Source organism: Dicentrarchus labrax, unplaced genomic scaffold, assembly GCF_905237075.1.
Source record: "Dicentrarchus labrax unplaced genomic scaffold, dlabrax2021, whole genome shotgun sequence".
NCBI lineage: Eukaryota > Metazoa > Chordata > Actinopteri > Moronidae > Dicentrarchus > Dicentrarchus labrax.
In genome coordinates this window covers 21,776,588-21,793,439 of record NW_026136712.1, presented here as the reverse complement: position 1 = coordinate 21,793,439, position 16,852 = coordinate 21,776,588, and the positions used below count along the sequence as shown (strand labels likewise).

The window sequence follows — 16,852 nt, the reverse complement described above, 5'->3', positions numbered from 1 at the left end:
TTGGTTCACTTTTGTCTCCACTTCTACAGTTCATTTTACCCAATCATTTTACCCAATCAGCATCAAATACCAAACCTGAGAGACCTGTAGGTGGCTCTCACTGGAGGGTTAATGCTAGAGAGTGAATATCTTAATCTTCTGGTGGAATGAAAGCCATTAAAACAGAGTTTGAGTATTTTACTCCCATAACTCTGATACAGAATATATACTGTATATGAAACTGACATGACTATGCCAAAAGGGGTCAACTGGATTTGTCCATAGCTCAAAGGACATTAGTCTGACTCCACCTTGTACAAAGCCCAAGTATTTTGTTTGTTTGTTCTTTCTTGGTTTTACATTAAAACAAAATTTTCTGTTGATTGAAACGTGAGTGAAAACTATTCCTCACAGAACGACCTGAAGGAGCCCCAATGTGACAGTAAATAATTATTATAAACATTTAAAACATGTTAGCAAATGAATAAAACGTGATACAATCTAAGCCCATAGAGGCTGCTCCTCAAAGTATATGCAACCTCTTTTCCAATGACATTTAGGAAACCCTTATATTTAAAGACAGCATTAGGAATTCTCTAAAACAAATTAAACTATTTCTTTGATTTCCACTTTATGTATTTTTGAGGAAGCCTTGGCGGTGGTTTACACTCGCTAGTTCATGAAGTAAAAGGTCAAAGGTAAAAGTGAAGATTTTGCGGTCTTGGTCAATAATTAAAGGACTGAGACCACCCAGAGGAAAGCCTCTCCTCCAGTTTACCCTCACTCACACTTGTTGCTCAAGAGCTGATTTTTCCTGCTTCATTTCCCTCAGTGAGGCCACTGGCTGATCTCTGCAGAGTGGACGGCTTCTTGCTTTCAGCTCCTCAGGAAGTCAAGTCTTTTAGCTCTCCATTCTTTGTAATTAAGTCCTCCACCTGGCCTCCAACAATGTCGCTCGGTTCAATCCATCAGGCTCCCTGCGACTGTCAATTGCCTGCTTCCAGATATAGGTCAGGCCTCCACCTCCACCGCAACGACCCCCACCACGACCATGTCTCATTCCTGACCTCATCCCACATTATGTCATCTGTGAAGGTCTTTAAGGCAGTTTTAGTATTGACCCATTCACTGTCTCCTTGAACCGAAGACCCCAGAGGGAAATTAGAGAGGAGAGGATCCTTCATTCTGTGATCCTACAAGGACTAACTCATTACTGTCTGACCTTTCTGTTATATACACATTACAGTATAATGCACTATTATATCTGTACATGAAATCATACTGTGAACCAGGCAGATAAAGCTCACGTCTGAGCATAAACTGATTGGATTTTAATGGTTTAATAATCTGTGTAATAAATCTGAAAAACATCCACAACACTGACTGATTTATGTCCTCTGTCCTACACCACCTTTTCTATAATCTAAAGTATAACAGACTCCCCTGATATACAACATCTTCTGGGCTGAGGTTCTCTGTGATTGCACAATTAAAAATAATAAACCAATCCTGTGTTAGACATTTATTTCCTTGCCATATAAAACTCCTCTCAGTGCTTACAGACAGGATCATTCTGCATTACAGTTATACTTACGGCAAAAGAAGATTGAGGAACAATGTAAACGACGCACATGAAGCCACTTTAAAGACAACAGGGCCAACATGCGGGAGAACATGCATTTCAGCGTTCAACATATTCAAAGTCGCTGCAGCAGTGGAACAAGATGCTTTCTGACTGTACATCCAACGTTACAGCAAAGGATTCATGGCAGGTTGTTTAGTATTAAACAAGTTAGTAAAGGGCCGCACTTGTTTTTCATTGTCTTACCCAGTGACTACATAAGTGCATACAGTGTTTGCTGCAGACTTTCCTAGCTGGTGTGTTCAAGGACGCTCCAACATCATAGAAAATATCACATTCAAGATATTACACAAAATAACAATTGAAAATATCAAATTGTTTCAAAGAAATAATGCGCTGGTTGCTTAGAATAATCACCAGAAACTGATGATTATTTCAAATTTATTTTCAATTATATATATATACTATACCTCTTATCCAGATTAAGAATCTTTAACAATGTTCCTGTAAAAACATTTTTTTTTCTTCTTTAAGAAAAAGAAATTAAATTTCCTTCCCCTCCACTGTATCGGGGACAGCAGAACTCTCAACAACCACCAGAGCAACAGGTCCTCATACCTGAATAACTAAACAGTTCATTTATCAGTACATTGTCCCAAATGACCAACATCACACACCCACATCACCTAAAAACTTCTACTAATCTGCAACAGCCAAACGTGAAAGAATCCTACCTGGATTATGTTTTTTATCAACACAATGAAAATGTTCACGCTGAACACATCTGCAAAACCTTTGACTTGTTTTCCATACAGTATTTGTTCATGGCAATTAAAACATTATTAAAGTTATGTTTAGGCAACTCAAAGCTGAAAGGTTACGGTTCGGAAAAGATCGTGGACACTTTCTTACTGTTTAACATTAACCCAAAATTGTGATCCTTCTTTTACCATAACCAAAGAATTTCTGGATCTGAATCACGCGGGACATAGGACGTGAACACTCCAGTGTCAAAGTTCTGTGCTTTGTACATTTTGAGATTAAGTTAAATCTTCACCAGTTGTCAAAACTACTTGGTTAGGTTTAGATAAAGATAATGTTTTGTGTTACGTAAGTTGGTGATACCAGAGTGTCTATTTCCGGGACAACGGACCTTCGGAGCAATGGGCGAATAACGGGCTGTTGGACAAATGGCAGGAAACTTCCACAGGATAAAGATACTGTTTTTTTCCAAGTTTAAGCAACTATAACTACCTAGTTAGGGGAACACAAAGAAACCCAATGTTCACTGGAGACTGGATTTGAACCTCTGTCTCCAACGTCACAATCCCTAAGGCCGGGCAGACACTCTACGGATGAAGCTTGTCTCGCTAATTTCCCACTCAAATGCTGCTAAAAGCTCCATAACAAACTGTAGTGAGCTTATTTTAATATTATTGAAGGAGTATTTCACAGACTGAAGTCTTGACTCACTGCGTCAAATTGCCGAGTTTGAGCATCCATCTCGTGACCAGTTGATTGATCAGTACAGTGTGAGTGGATAAGTTCTACTTTTAGCTGTGAGGAAAGGGTGATTAAATTGTGTGTGAGATAACACAATGTACTTCCTGCTTTGAAACATGTCATTTAAACTGACTGAACACACAAGCAATGCCCTCATATTTCTGCAGAGTTCAGACACAAAATATGCACATTTGAGCCAACAATTTGCTTTTCTGGGAAGGACAATTTCCAGCTTTTTGTTTCTATATTTCCCTGCACTGTCCACAAAGTGTGTGTTTACTGTACATCTGATAGGATACACTTGTCACTCTCAGCTTTGTCTTTTCATTTGCTGCCCTCAGACACCTGCTGAGCAGCAGGCAGGGCTGAATAGGAGCAGAGTCGGGGGACATAACCAGCTGTTTGAATAGGCACAAAGGACAGGTGGCATGCCTGACAGGGGACGTGTGGCTAGTGGGTTTATACCTGCTCTTTAAAGTCCTCACCCCTCCTGGTCATCACCTCACCCCTCTCCTCCCTAACAGCTCTGTAGACGCGTGAAAGCTCCATTAAACTTTTATCAAAGCCTGCTCGGGCATCTTAGCATCGCATTACGCTCTTAACTGTTTATACAGTCATCTCCTCGACCCCCGCCGTCTCGACCAGTGTAAGGTCGCCGCCACTACACGCTCTCTCACCCCAACCTCTGTTACTACCAGGCAGCAGGAGACATCTTCAAAGAAACGGCTCGTAGCTGCATCTGTGTATGGCCTCTCAGAACTCAGTGTGGGACGACCGCTGGGCGACATGAGCGGATTGACGCGGGGACACACAGGGGGACTGACGCTGTGTCTCTTACTGTTACAGTAAACACAATGAGGACTGTGGAGGGATGAGAGCAGGCAGGTGGCTTGCACTGGGAACTTTAAACCTAAATGGGTGGTCAGGGGAGTACACAGAAGAATCTAAACTTTGAGACGGAGATGTATATATATACTGTACTTGAGACTGCATTGTTGAGTAAAGCATTAAAAAAATGTTTTTGATGATATGGAGAGATTTCACTGACTGTATAAGTTAGAAAGCTTTGAAGTTGTTTGTAAGGACCAAATATTCAAAGCTGCACACTTTGAATGGGGGGGGGCAGATAAACTGTAGCAGTCACACAGCAACATTAGCATTCATTGAAAGTCTCCTTTGTTTCCATCTGATGAATCTAAAGCCAATATTCACTCTTCTTCTAACTCTGTTTTTGGTCTCCACCAACCCCTGAGATCTGGCCGTGAACTTGTTAGAGGGGTTGCTGGGATATGTATCACAGCATCAAAGTTATTCTTAGGCATATATTTCACAATGTTTAGTGTATACTTAATAAGAAGTACCCAGTTCAGGCACTGGTACAGGGGGTTTATCAGTTGGCTGGCGGTAATGAGAGCACTGAGACTGAACCATACAATGTTGTAAAGAGGCTAACAGCTGCCTAGAACAGCAGAGTTGTATGATCCATAGTTACATATCCGTACAAATAAGAGTTAAATCAAATTTTGCAGTGCAACGTTAGTCATTTTTACGCTTCAGTTTCAGTATGGAACAAACAAGACATAACATGTTAGTGAGATTTAGAGCTTCTGGTGAGCTGCTTTCCGTGCTTTGTGCTAAGCTAAGCTAACCGTCTGCTGACTCTCAGCCTACAGTACAGACGTGAGAGTGAAAGCTTTATGCTAACATAATATTCCTTTTGTTTCAGAGCATCTGGGACTCTCATCCATGAAGGTAATTTAAAGCACAGGTTAAGACTAAACACTGACAAATCCAAGAATTAACAACTGTACCTCGCTGTGAACTCCACAGTAAAATGGATATTATTTAAACTTGTTAGACAGTTAGACAAAACTAGATTTAAATGTGGCTGCAGCGTGTCATTTTAAACATCAAGGGTCAATGTCAAGGCATTTATCAGACTTCTTTTACATCGACTCAGGCTCCATCAGAAACCAGGTGACGCCGTTTGACAGAACAAATTAGTGACAGCACTTTTCTCAAGTGCACTAATTATACATCAACACATGGCTCATTCAAAACTTTAAATCATATATGCAAATTAACTGTTAGAAGTTTAAGTGCAGATCTCTCATTTTTCACTTTTTACGCTGACTCACTGAGTGAAACAGAAAACTATTCATCAAATTGTGATGTTGTTACATGACAATTCCTGTTGCAGCAAATGGAAATGTACTAGCTGATGTGTGTGTGTGTGTGTGTGCGTGTGTGTGCAAGTGTTCGTACATGCATGAGAGTGTGTGTTTCTGTGTGTGTTTGTGCAGACCATCAGGCTAATCTGTGGTTTGTTTAGCCAGAGCTGAGGCCATGTTGGTGATGTAGCGGAGGGGCTGTTTGAAGAGCAGGGTCTTCACTCCTGCCGCTTAAACAGCAAGCTTTCATTTGAGGCTCCATCGAGTTGCATTTCATGAAAAATAAACACTCGCCTTAGCAGCTGTGGGTTTTGTGCCTGGGAGCGCGGTGTAGAGACAGAGTACCATTTCTTTGCTCGATTGGCTTTGCTCAGCAGTGCGGATTGTCTGTTGGACATTCAGCATCTTTACACAACTGCAGAAAATAGCAGCCAGTTCAGATTAAAACACTTATTTCTCCCTCTATGCTGCTTCCATAGGGGATATTGTGGTTTAAAGTAGATAGAAGCAAAGTAAATACGATACAAGTGGGACTGGGTAGATGAAAGGATTTAAATTATTTATCTTCGATTTTTTTCCCTTTCTATGAACTAACAAAGGACCTAACTAATCGCAGAGGAAACAAAATGTTATTCTTCTCTTCTCGTAACAATATAAAAAATGTTTTGTCACATTGCTACCATGTATGGAAAAAACAAAAATACAGAAAACCTACTTTTATTTTGTCAAATTCTTCTGAAGAAAAATAAATACGCTGTCATTTTATCTGATTTACATGGGCAAACAACACCCAGTGACATATTATAATACAAAAAAACATACTTCTTGTAAGTTCATTTTAGGCCCTTTGAGAACGCTCCAGGGCTGACTGGCAGATGTCCACGGTCGTAGATGGAACGCAGTGCGTGTCCCTGGGGTCAGAAGTGCTCAGGGACCGTGGGACGATGGGTGTTTTGGATTAAGAGGAAGGGGCGCGGGGTCATGAAGGCTTTCTGGGCCTGCGAGGTGACAAGGGGGTGGAGTCCCGCTGTGAGCGCTTGATGTTCCCACTGTACAGAGAGGAGATGGAGGCGTGGGGGGCCTGCTGCTGTGGCAGGGCACGCCGAGGATACAGCGGGCCCCCCCTGAGCAGCAAGACATCCCGCACAGCGCTGCGGAAGGGCTTACTGACGAAGCAGTAGAGGAAGAAGTTCACGGCCGTGTTGAGCATGGCCAGCATGTTGGACAGGTCGTAGGCGAGGTGGACCCGCCAGTCTCTGTGAACTGAGGACACGTACAAGTGGTAGATGACCACTATAGTCCTGGGAGCCCACAGCACAGAGAACACCGAGGTGATGGCCAGCAGCATGGCCGTGGTCTTCCCAAGTCGCCAAGGAGGCACGGACTTCAGCCCACGCTCCTCCTGGCAAGGCTGCTGCCTCTGCCTCACCCTCAGCGTGTGGATTATCAACGAGTTCAGCACCAAGAAGATGCTGCAGGGCAGGAAGTAGATGATAGTTACGTGAGTCCATATGAGGACGGTGTCCAGAGCTGTGGGCGGGTGGCTGTTCCTCCACATGTCCGACCACCAAAAGAAGGGAACGCCTGATGCGAGCGACAACGTCAGGACCATCAAGATGATCTTCCTGGCCCGGGCTGGGTAGCTGATCTGGCGGTGGAGGAGGGGGTGGCACAGCGCCACATAGCGGTCCACAGTGAGGGGTACGGTAGACCAGATGGAGGCGTGGTTGGCGGCGAACTCTGCAGCGCTGACAGAGTGCAGCAGGAGCGTCGGGACATCGCGGTGAAAAACTGCCGTCTCCAGCAGGAAGCCGACAAAGATGATGAAGAGCTGGGAGAGAATATCTGAGCCCGTCACCGCCAGTAGGTAGTAGTACAGAGCTTTCTTGGTGCGGGATGCCAGTCTGGACAAAGCCACTGCTGTGAGGATGTTCACTGTCAGAAACAAAGCAAGACAGAAAGAAGAAACAGAGGAAAATTAATTTTAACAGAATAAAATTTTTTTATTGCGTAAGACAAAACAGAAAAATCGGATTCTGGTTGTTTTGGCTGTGGGGGGCTGAAAGGGTTCAGTAATTCTATATTTTAAAGGCTGAGGTGCATTTTTTGGGGAATAAATAGCATTCAGCAGCATTTTCAGTTACAAACCATTGATCTCATTTGTCTATTGCTTGCAGCTCATTAAATACTGTATCACTTCTATAAAGTATCTGTTTTTTTAACATCTTGTCAACAGCAGGATATTTTCACTGGAGCTATTTGGATAACATCGGTCTTAAGACCCCGTCATGGATTCAGCTGTTGACTCTGGCTCTCCGGCCTTTATATTTATTTCCCTTTGGGGACAATTACGTGATGCATCTGGACGCTGTGGTGACACATCCGCTTGTTTTGAACACCACTCTAAATCCCTGATGGATCAATACCAAATCACTGCCATCGACTTGTACACACAGGACAGTAATGAAAACAATGCCGAGTTGAACGCTGTCCGTCAACGTTGACAGCTGGCTGGAGGCATCAATGGATGGATAATAAACTCAAACAAACTGATTATTAGATTATTATAACCTGTGAAAAGAGCCATCAGTGCTTGGTTTTGTGCTACAACAATGAACTCCCTCACTGGTCCATTAGATGAACGTAATGCACCCCTAACTCACTTGTGTATTGATTTCTCCTGTCTTGTGCAGTTCCCACTTCTGTTATAAATAGATACCAATGCAGTGATTCAAACTGTGCCTTTACACACTGACTGTGGTTCAATGCAAATGCAACTTATAAAATCATGTAGTGCATCAGTTAATATTCAGACCTTAAAATGTCAGCTCACCTATAAATGTGTTTTTTACAGGAAAAAGACATTGCTGTTTTTGATGTGTATATTTTTGTACAAGGATGAAACAAAAAGTCCTAGTCTTGAACTGCCAGAGTGGAAACCACTCAGTAGAAACAGACAGTACTTTTTCCGCAATTCCGCACACAGTTGTCATTATATGACATCTTGACAGTGTACCTGGTACTCCCACGCAGAGCAGAATGCTGTAGTAGATGACAGGGATGAAGCCCAGGACACAATTGGACTTCTGCAGCTCCCCAGGTTTCAGGCCCAGCTCCTGGTGGCCGGACGCTGTCACATTGGGCGAGTCAATCATGACCTTGGAAATTCCCCTGGAAAATAAGAGACAGAGGAATGTTTCTAGGTCTCCGAGTCAGTGTTTAAGTTTAGAAACCAAGGGACAAAGGGGGAAAGGGATGATTTTGTTAGACTTCAAGGATAAGTCTGGTAATTTTCTATATTTTTCACAAGTGCCATGAAAAGACCAAAACCAACAATGAAATGTGTATCAGAGCCTTTTATATCTTCTTTCTCTGTGCCATAGAGCTCCATTGTTGTCCAAAAAAACCCACATCAGTGAGCCACACTGTCGCACTGGGTGACATGATCCTTCATTACCATAAACACACACACTGTACACCATCATGCTGCTCCAAATATTCACTAGAGCAGCAAATGTAGGTCCGCTTTTGAAAATAGTCCCCAACGAATGCACTATTTCCTCCTGTTTGACTAACTTTTGCTAAAAACTACAGTGACCCACTGTTTTAGGTAATTACTGAGCCTTTTGAGGAAATTAACCTCTTTATTTGTGAGATGTTTTTAAAGATTTACGTCTTCAATTTGAACAAATGGGCTCGATGCCAGAGACAGAGTAGAGCTGTAAAGTGCTGGAAAGTATTAAAAGATGGACACATTGTTGGATTTCTTCTGTCATACTATAATAGATGAAGTTAAGGTTGAATTAAGGGTTAGGTTCAACACAGTTTTTTGGCTTGAAATTAAAATATTTTGTGTTAAAAAAATCTTTAAAAAAAAGAAAAAATTTAACTGCGTAAAAACATAATTTTGCAGCTGAAACTAATGAAATCCTTTTAGATGGGTTACGCTACAACAGCAATGATTGTCATTATTAATTATTCTCATGATTATTTTATTGATTAATTGAGTCATCCTTTGGTCCATAAAACAACGCAATGTCATCAAATTACTTATTTAGGTATTTAATTTATTACAGTGAAAGACAAGGAAAAAAAGCAAATTTGCTGCAATCAGAGAATGATTCACATTTTTGCTGAAAAGTTTTTGTTGATTGATTAATTGACAAATTACAGCTCTAATTTTGTGGAAATCTGTGGGATAGAGCAGGTCTTTAAATTGGGTTTCATTTACATACATGAAATAAAAAACGAGTTCAGGATATTTATTTAAGATATACAATTTTTGTCAGTGACAGGAGACAGAGCTGACTAATATGAGATGTATCAATATATAAAGATCCATTCTGTATATACTGTCATGATATCAAGTATCAAAACCTCATTATTATGCAGATGATCAGCCGCTTTAAGTTGCTGCCATAGACTGTATAAATAAATATGAATGTGGTCTCTGTGATGTCACCGGTTCCAGGGGCGTTGTGAACTTCAGTGTGGTCGTTTCTGGCCGTCACCACCTCGGAAGTTCTGCCACTACTTTCTCCTGAATGGCTGATCCAAAAAATAGGTAGACGTAGGTGAGGCGGCCATGCCCTCAATTATGCATAACTTTAAGCCTTAATATAATAATAACAGGTAAGTTATATAAAAATTCACCCCTCTTGTACAGTTGTCATAAACGGGGAAATTAGCTACAAAGACCAGGCTGTACCAGGCTTTAAACATGTTTATGCTGTAAAGTTGGGCATTTTAATATGGGGCTTTATGAAGACTGACTTGCTTTTGTAGCCAGCCTCCAGTGGTCATAAGAGGAACTGCACTGTTCCTTCCATGTTGTCTTCATTCGGCCAGAGAGGTTGGTTGCTGCATCTTGCAGTTTGCCATGAGTGAGGTAATGTCCGAGCTGTTGGTTGTTTTTCGGAGATAAACTGTGGAAACAAAACTGAGTTTGGACTCAGTCAATTAAACTGCAAGTCCACAACAACAGATGGGCTGACAGCGACGACCCCGTCACCCTCCACCCTCCCCTGAGTCATTATCGTCCCGTCTCCCCATCTAACCTTTTCACCTGGGAGTCATCCATCCTGTTTTTCACCGTCTGCCTCTCTGCTGCCTGCTCTCCTAATTTACTTCACTCATCCATGAAGCCGTATTTGGACTGTGTTATCTCTCAAGCTTTCAGTGACAAACCATTTGTGGATGCTTAACCAACATAAACATCATCATGGAGCCACAATCACCCGATCGGTGAAACTGGCCTCATGATGTGAGCGGCGCAATCACTACTTCTAACAGTTGGTCATATTTAGTCACTGCCATTGTAAAGACTACTTAAGTGCCAAAACTGTGCATGTGCAATATATGACTGGCACATTTTATGGCCTGTAGCAGGAATGTGATCATAAAATTGGACGGTATCGAATATCTTAGTGCTTGGCTGCTTTAATTCACCTTAGAGCTATAAACTAGCAGGAAAGCATGGATTTGAAAAACAATCATGAGGATCAATGATGTAATTCAGTATGTAGCAGAAAGAGGGTTAGTCAGTGTGATAGAAACCTTTCTCAGGCTGGAATCAGATTTTCATTCAAAGGGGTTTCTGGCCTCAGAAACTGTATCATATACTTTGTATTTTGTAAATTATTGCGGGGGAGTTAAGTGAGATCATGAAGGATGACGGATTGTGGTCGTCTTGTGTCAGAGCTGGCAGACAGAGTGGGAGATCTGTCACAGGAGACGACCGCATGTCAACTTCCCACAACTTCTAAAATTAGCTCTTTGACTGACGACACCAGTCAAAGGCGCCTGAAGGTCTTTGAATGTTCTGTTACCTGGTAAAAGATCTGAAAATGTCGTCACTCGTCCGCGCTTTCAATCCAATCTGAATGGTGGATTTAATTGTTTTATCTGATATTTATGTTATTGTGCTACCGTGTGTACATTTGTATTCTGAAAATAAAATAAAAAGTCAATTTACCAGCTGTTCTGGAGCTTTTGATCGTGATTTTCATCACATGAAGTAATTGTACATGTTCAAATTTCTATTTTTCTGAGGACATTGAGAACTTGAGATGAGTTTTGAAAGTTCATTCTCGACCTTGGAAACAGCAATAAAACTCAACTCAGTTGACCTACACTGTAACACACTGTAAAACCTGATGAGTTAGATCAATTCAAACTGTTGGAAAACCAACGTAATAAAATATTTGATTTGAGGAGAAATAACTCAAGTATATATTGTTAAGGTAACTTGGGCAAATTAAGTTAATTGTACCAATTCCATTCAGTTAATTAAAGTTACTCTCATATGCAGCATTTCTCCAAACTTAATTAAAATGTGTAAAAAGAATTTAACTGAATAAAGTAACTTAAATGCATCTTCTATATACAAATGTTACCACCAAGTTGAATTTACTTTTCTTACTTGAGTTTATTTCCACTAAAGCAAATTATTACATTACCTGTCAAAGAGCTGAAGTACGATAAAAACAATTTATAATTAATTAAATAACAAATGATGAATTTGTTTTTGTTTTTTTCTGTGACTAACATCAAATCTTTACACTTTGGGCAATCATTAAGAATTATTTGGATGCATAATTGAAAAATTAAAAAATTATAAGCTATACAGCTTTATAATGCTTACATGTTGGTAAAGATATAAAGTCAACTTAAATAAAATGAGTCAATGGAACAAAATTCAATTTTATCACCAATACACTGTAAGACCAGATAAGTTCATCTTACTTAAAATTACTTAAGCTTCTTAATCAAGATTTTTTTTCAACTTACAAATGTTTTACTTAAAAATCTTTGATGTGTTTAGTTAAAAGAGTTAAATTATCAGTTTTTACAGTGTACTTAAACTACTGTACACATTTAAGTTCACTCAAAACAAGTGACTTGCTCAACAATTCATCTTTGAACAATTCATCTTTGAATTGTTGAGCAATTCAGAGATGAGTTGGGTTTGATTGATGTGAACGAGTGACTCCAGTTATTTTGTAAGATTAATTTATGGTAACTTTTATTAAGATATGTTATTAGGTTTTACAGCGATGAGGCTGCTTTAGCCGCTCTGGCCCCAGCCTGTGGAACGACCTGCTGGAGGGCTTGAGGGGAGCAGACAGCGTGGATATTACAACACACCTTTTCAGCCTGACTTTAATCTAGTGAGTGTATGTCGCTCTTCACTTTTACTGTTATTTGTATTCTTAGGTATGAGAAGAAGAGCTTATGTGTTCTAGTCTGACAAATGCCTTTACGCTGTATGCTGCCATTAACATTTAAGTGTAACAGATCAGGACAGAATATCACGGTTTAATAGGTGTCCTGTCTCTGAATTAATGTGTAGAGCTGATGTGTTTTTCACTCAGCTCTGATAAGAAGTCTTTATCACGTTATGAACTTGCAGCGATTTGGCACAAAGACTTCAATCCATAAATAAAGAAATGTGAGCGCGGAGTTTGCAGCATGGTCTGATTTAAATGCATTTTGTTTCCTTGTTTATCAATAAAACCTCCTCTTATTACACTCCTTGTTATGTAACGGCATCCCACGTGCTGAGATAGGATGTCCCATTCAGTATTAATAGGCTCCCAGAGGAGGTGCAGACATACATACATACAGACCTCCCTACAGTTTGACCTCAGAGAAGAACACACCTCTTTCCCTTTACACTATGTGTGTGCTGCAGTGGAATCCCTGAGACTCCATGTCATCAAATACAGGTCCGCAGCCTGATGTGTATCAATTTGTGAGTCCTTGACACCAAAAGGGCTGAGAGCCACTCATATAAAGGGAAGTTAATATAGAAGCACAGTCCAAAGTTGACTAAAACTACCTTTGAACACCCCCACTGCACACTCTAGAAACAGGCTTAAATGGCTTCTGCAGACCTGCAAAGGTGACATTACTACCTGTCTGTCAGACACCTGATCTGCTTCCTCACGAGCCTCATCCCAGGACGAGCAGTGAGAAAGATGATCATTATAAATGAAAAGGTTGTGAGGTTGCCAGCAAAACACGGCACCAGGGAACAGTAATTACACTGACCAATCAATATCTCTGCAGCCGCTGCTGTTACCCAACCGGGGGTCCTCTTTAATCTCGAAGGCAGCAAATGAAACCTTGAAGCTCTCTGCCTCCTCTTAATGCTCTTTATCACACTTCGCCACGCTCAGATGTCAGTGCTACAGATACTGGGTGCGAATGGAGCTGTTCTCACTTCAGAGGTGTTTCATTAAATCCACTCTCACACTATTACAGTCGTCTGACACGAGGGAAATTAGATGTATCGACGTGACAACAGCAGAGCCTGATCGCAATGCTCCCGTCGAGCGTCAGCAGAGACAATCCTCTGAAGAATTGCCCCTAGAGAAAAAAGCGACTTAGATCAGAGGCCGAGGCATGTTTCTGATTAAGGCTCTATTTTGGATGGTCTTCCCAGGGTCGAGATGCAGCTGGAGGATATAGGACGTGGCTCTGCAGGGGGGCTCAGTGCCCAGGAACTGAATTATCTGCGCTCCACTGAGTCCTCTTAATTATTCATCAAGAGAGGGTGCACCTGAAACAACAGCGCTGGGAGATAAAGGGTGCAGCCATATTACAGTACAGCAAACGTATATGGCTGTTTCACATGAGAGCAAGGAGGATGCATTCTACGGGCTACTTCAGATTTTATCTTGGCCGCAGGAGATGTATCTGAACGCGGAATTGTTTCACCCGGACGGAAAATCGATGGTTGACAGGCAACACTAGAATCTGCCGTCAAATAAATGCCCTCGTCCTGCAGATCGTGAGCTGTTCAAAGTTCACTCACGAGGCCAAGACCCCTCGTTAGGAAGACAGAATCCAGAAGTTCCATTTTGGCACCAGAAATTACAGACTAAAATCATGACATGTCTCTTTCTTAGAAGATTTACAGAGTGAAATAACAAGGAAAGACTACAAGTAAATATAAAAGTTGAGTTCAAGGCTATGTCAATTATGAAACAATTGAAGTGAGACAATCCAGGCTCGCTCTCCGCTTCCTTAAATAACTTTTATAATAAGACTGTACCTTGCACCAACATCTGAAGTCAGTGATGTATAACAGCTCTGATTGCACAAGAAACAGGAACATTTTTACAAGTTTTACAGCAGAGCCGCTCAGACACTCGCACATAAACAGTGAATGTGAGAGTTTTCTTTGGCTTTGTTGGCCCTTGTATGGTCAGTGTCACCGTCTGCAGTCCTACCTTCACATCCAGTTTCCACAGCGACTCTCCACCTGGGCTACAGCCACCACTCTGTCGTTCCCCCAGAGGCTCCTACAGAGTCCCCAACATCGCTGCTGGACACCCACTGGCTGAGGAGACGTGGAGGAGGACGGAGAGGAAGAGGAGGAGGAGGAGGAGGAGGAGAAGTGGAGACCAGGCAGCCGGTACATCACTGCAATGAGTGAGCAGAGGGAGAGGGGATAAACGAGGCAGAGGGGAGTGAAATGTGGGGAGGGGGAGGGAGGGGAGGGAGAGAGAGAGAGAGAGAAAGAGGGAGGGAGGAGGAGGAGGGAGGGATTGATCTGTGCAGGGAAAGAGGTGGATGAAGGAGGAAATAGATCAAAAGAAATAGACACAAAGAGTAAAGAGACAAATGTGGGGGAAAGTGATGAAGTGAAGTCTGACGGGGAATTAAAAGAGGAAATGTTTCACTGAAAATAGAGACAAAATAAATAACTCTGTCAGAATGTGTCCAAATCTCATATTACATAAGAACAGTGTGCATATGCAGTAAGTACTCATTGTCACAGTGCAGCACTTTGCACTCAGAATACAGGAAATCCATGTAATTCATGCTTTATGGTAACAGGTAATGATAAAGGCTGTCAGTGGGATTGATGTTAAGCAGATAAATATTTATGGGGTGTCCAGTGGGTGGCATAGAGACTTAAAGGGGCAGAAATATACGCTCATTTAATCACAATCACGTATATCAATATTTGCTTGGATATTTTCGCTCAAAAACATTATTGTGGCACATTAGTTCAGCATTTTATAGAACTATCTAAAGGTAGCATCTTCAGACAGCTAACCACTGTTCACTGAGTCGAAAATGTGGCCAGATCATTCAATTAATTTTCGTTTTTTAACACATAATTTTTTTATTAATCTAAATGAATGTGTTAAATTTGACAGTATTTGAAGCCAAACTGCGGTGGTCATGCATTTTTTAGGAGTGGCAGCTGGCAGCCCGTGCCCACCCCTCTAGATCCCCTGATATTAAAGTGCGACTTTAAAATGCAACAGCCAGGGGCGCCCGGTTAGCTCAGTTGGTAGAGCTAGCAACCCATGTACTGAGGCTGAGTCCTTGCTGCAGTGGCCCAGGGTTCAAATCTGACCTGCGGCCCCCTGCTGTGTGTCATCCCCTCTGTCTGCCCCCCCCCCCGTCTGTCCTCAGCTGTCACTCTCATAAAGGCAAATACAAAAGCAAAATTGTCTGAGGAATGTCTGAACTGAATTTCATGGTAATCTATATCACACTTTAGTCATCGTCATCTGAGCATCATCAAAAACAAACAACTACAAAAACAGGCAGTGGCATCCCAAAATCATAGTTTTACTGACGCTCACATGGTACACTGATTATCTTGTGTACAGTATAATACTGTCAGTATACAGTATAATACTGTTAGTATACAGCATATTACTGTCATTATACAGCATATTACTGTCAGTATGCAGTATATTACTGTTAGTATTCAATATTACTGTTAGTATACAGTATATTGCTGTTAGTATTCAGCATATTACTGTTAGTATACAGTATATACTGTGTATAATTGGAAAACTGCTTTATTTTGTTTTTTTCTGAGATGCTGTCTCTCTACAGTCAGCTCTGAGTAGCTCCTATACTTATTTCCTTTGTGCATTGTATTGTGCATACAATAAAACTCAGAAATCAAGGATTTGTGGCTGTTTCAATACCTCGTAATTTTTTTGAGTGAGAACACTACAAAAAGACTAAAGAATATACTATAGAACTTGTACAAAGGAGATTGAATCTGTAGAAAGATCTCAAAGAATAAAATATAGTGTTAAAGTTTTGAAAAAATCTAACTATTTCATTTAGTTTGCTTTAACTTTACAAAGTTGGAGTTTTATTGACATTCAGTAGAACACACCTTGTTCCATTTCCCTTTTTCATCCAAAAAAAATATTTTTGAATGTACATCTGATGCACAAAAGACAATCAACAGACAAGAATTCATAAATAAAATCGTCTTTTACACACATAACACAAGCATTTAGCATAGAAATGGGACACATTGTCACATTAAAGGAAAAATAAAACTACCTTGTGAGGACCACATTTGTTTCCCTACATAGAAGGACTGTCCCCATAATTTGTGGGGCTGCAACCAGATATTATTTTATCAGTTTATCTGTTGTTATTTTCTAGATTTCTTTTCTATAAAATATCAGAAAAAATAGTTTAAACTGTCTAAACCAGTCCAAGGTGTCTGTTCTGTCAGTCCAAAACCAAAGATATAAAGTTTAATAGAATATAAAACAGAGAAAAGCAGGATATCTTGGTGTTTGAGAGGCTGTAAACTACATTTTTGTAGTGTTTTGTTGTAAAA

The 16,852-nt window shown here is 40.9% G+C and overlaps 1 protein-coding gene across 2 annotated transcripts; it reads right to left on the bottom strand.

Annotated features, from left to right (window-relative positions):
- Window positions 1-4,511: 4,511 nt before the first annotated feature.
- On the bottom strand, window positions 4,512-14,682 carry gpr142 (G protein-coupled receptor 142). 2 transcript variants are annotated; one of them, XM_051418385.1, is made up of 4 exons: window positions 14,472-14,682; window positions 10,009-10,160; window positions 8,252-8,406; window positions 4,512-7,170 (listed from the first exon to the last, which is right to left on the bottom strand). In XM_051418385.1, the coding sequence occupies exons 3-4, from the start codon at window positions 8,388-8,390 to the stop codon at window positions 6,215-6,217; spliced, it is 1,095 nt and encodes a 364-aa protein (XP_051274345.1). In that variant the 5' UTR covers window positions 8,391-8,406; window positions 10,009-10,160; window positions 14,472-14,682; the 3' UTR covers window positions 4,512-6,214. The 2 variants fall into 2 exon arrangements, with proteins under 2 accessions (XP_051274345.1, XP_051274344.1); XM_051418384.1 differs by lacking the exon at window positions 10,009-10,160 and having other exon boundaries at window positions 14,472-14,681.
- Between the last annotated feature and the right edge of the window lie 2,170 nt (window positions 14,683-16,852).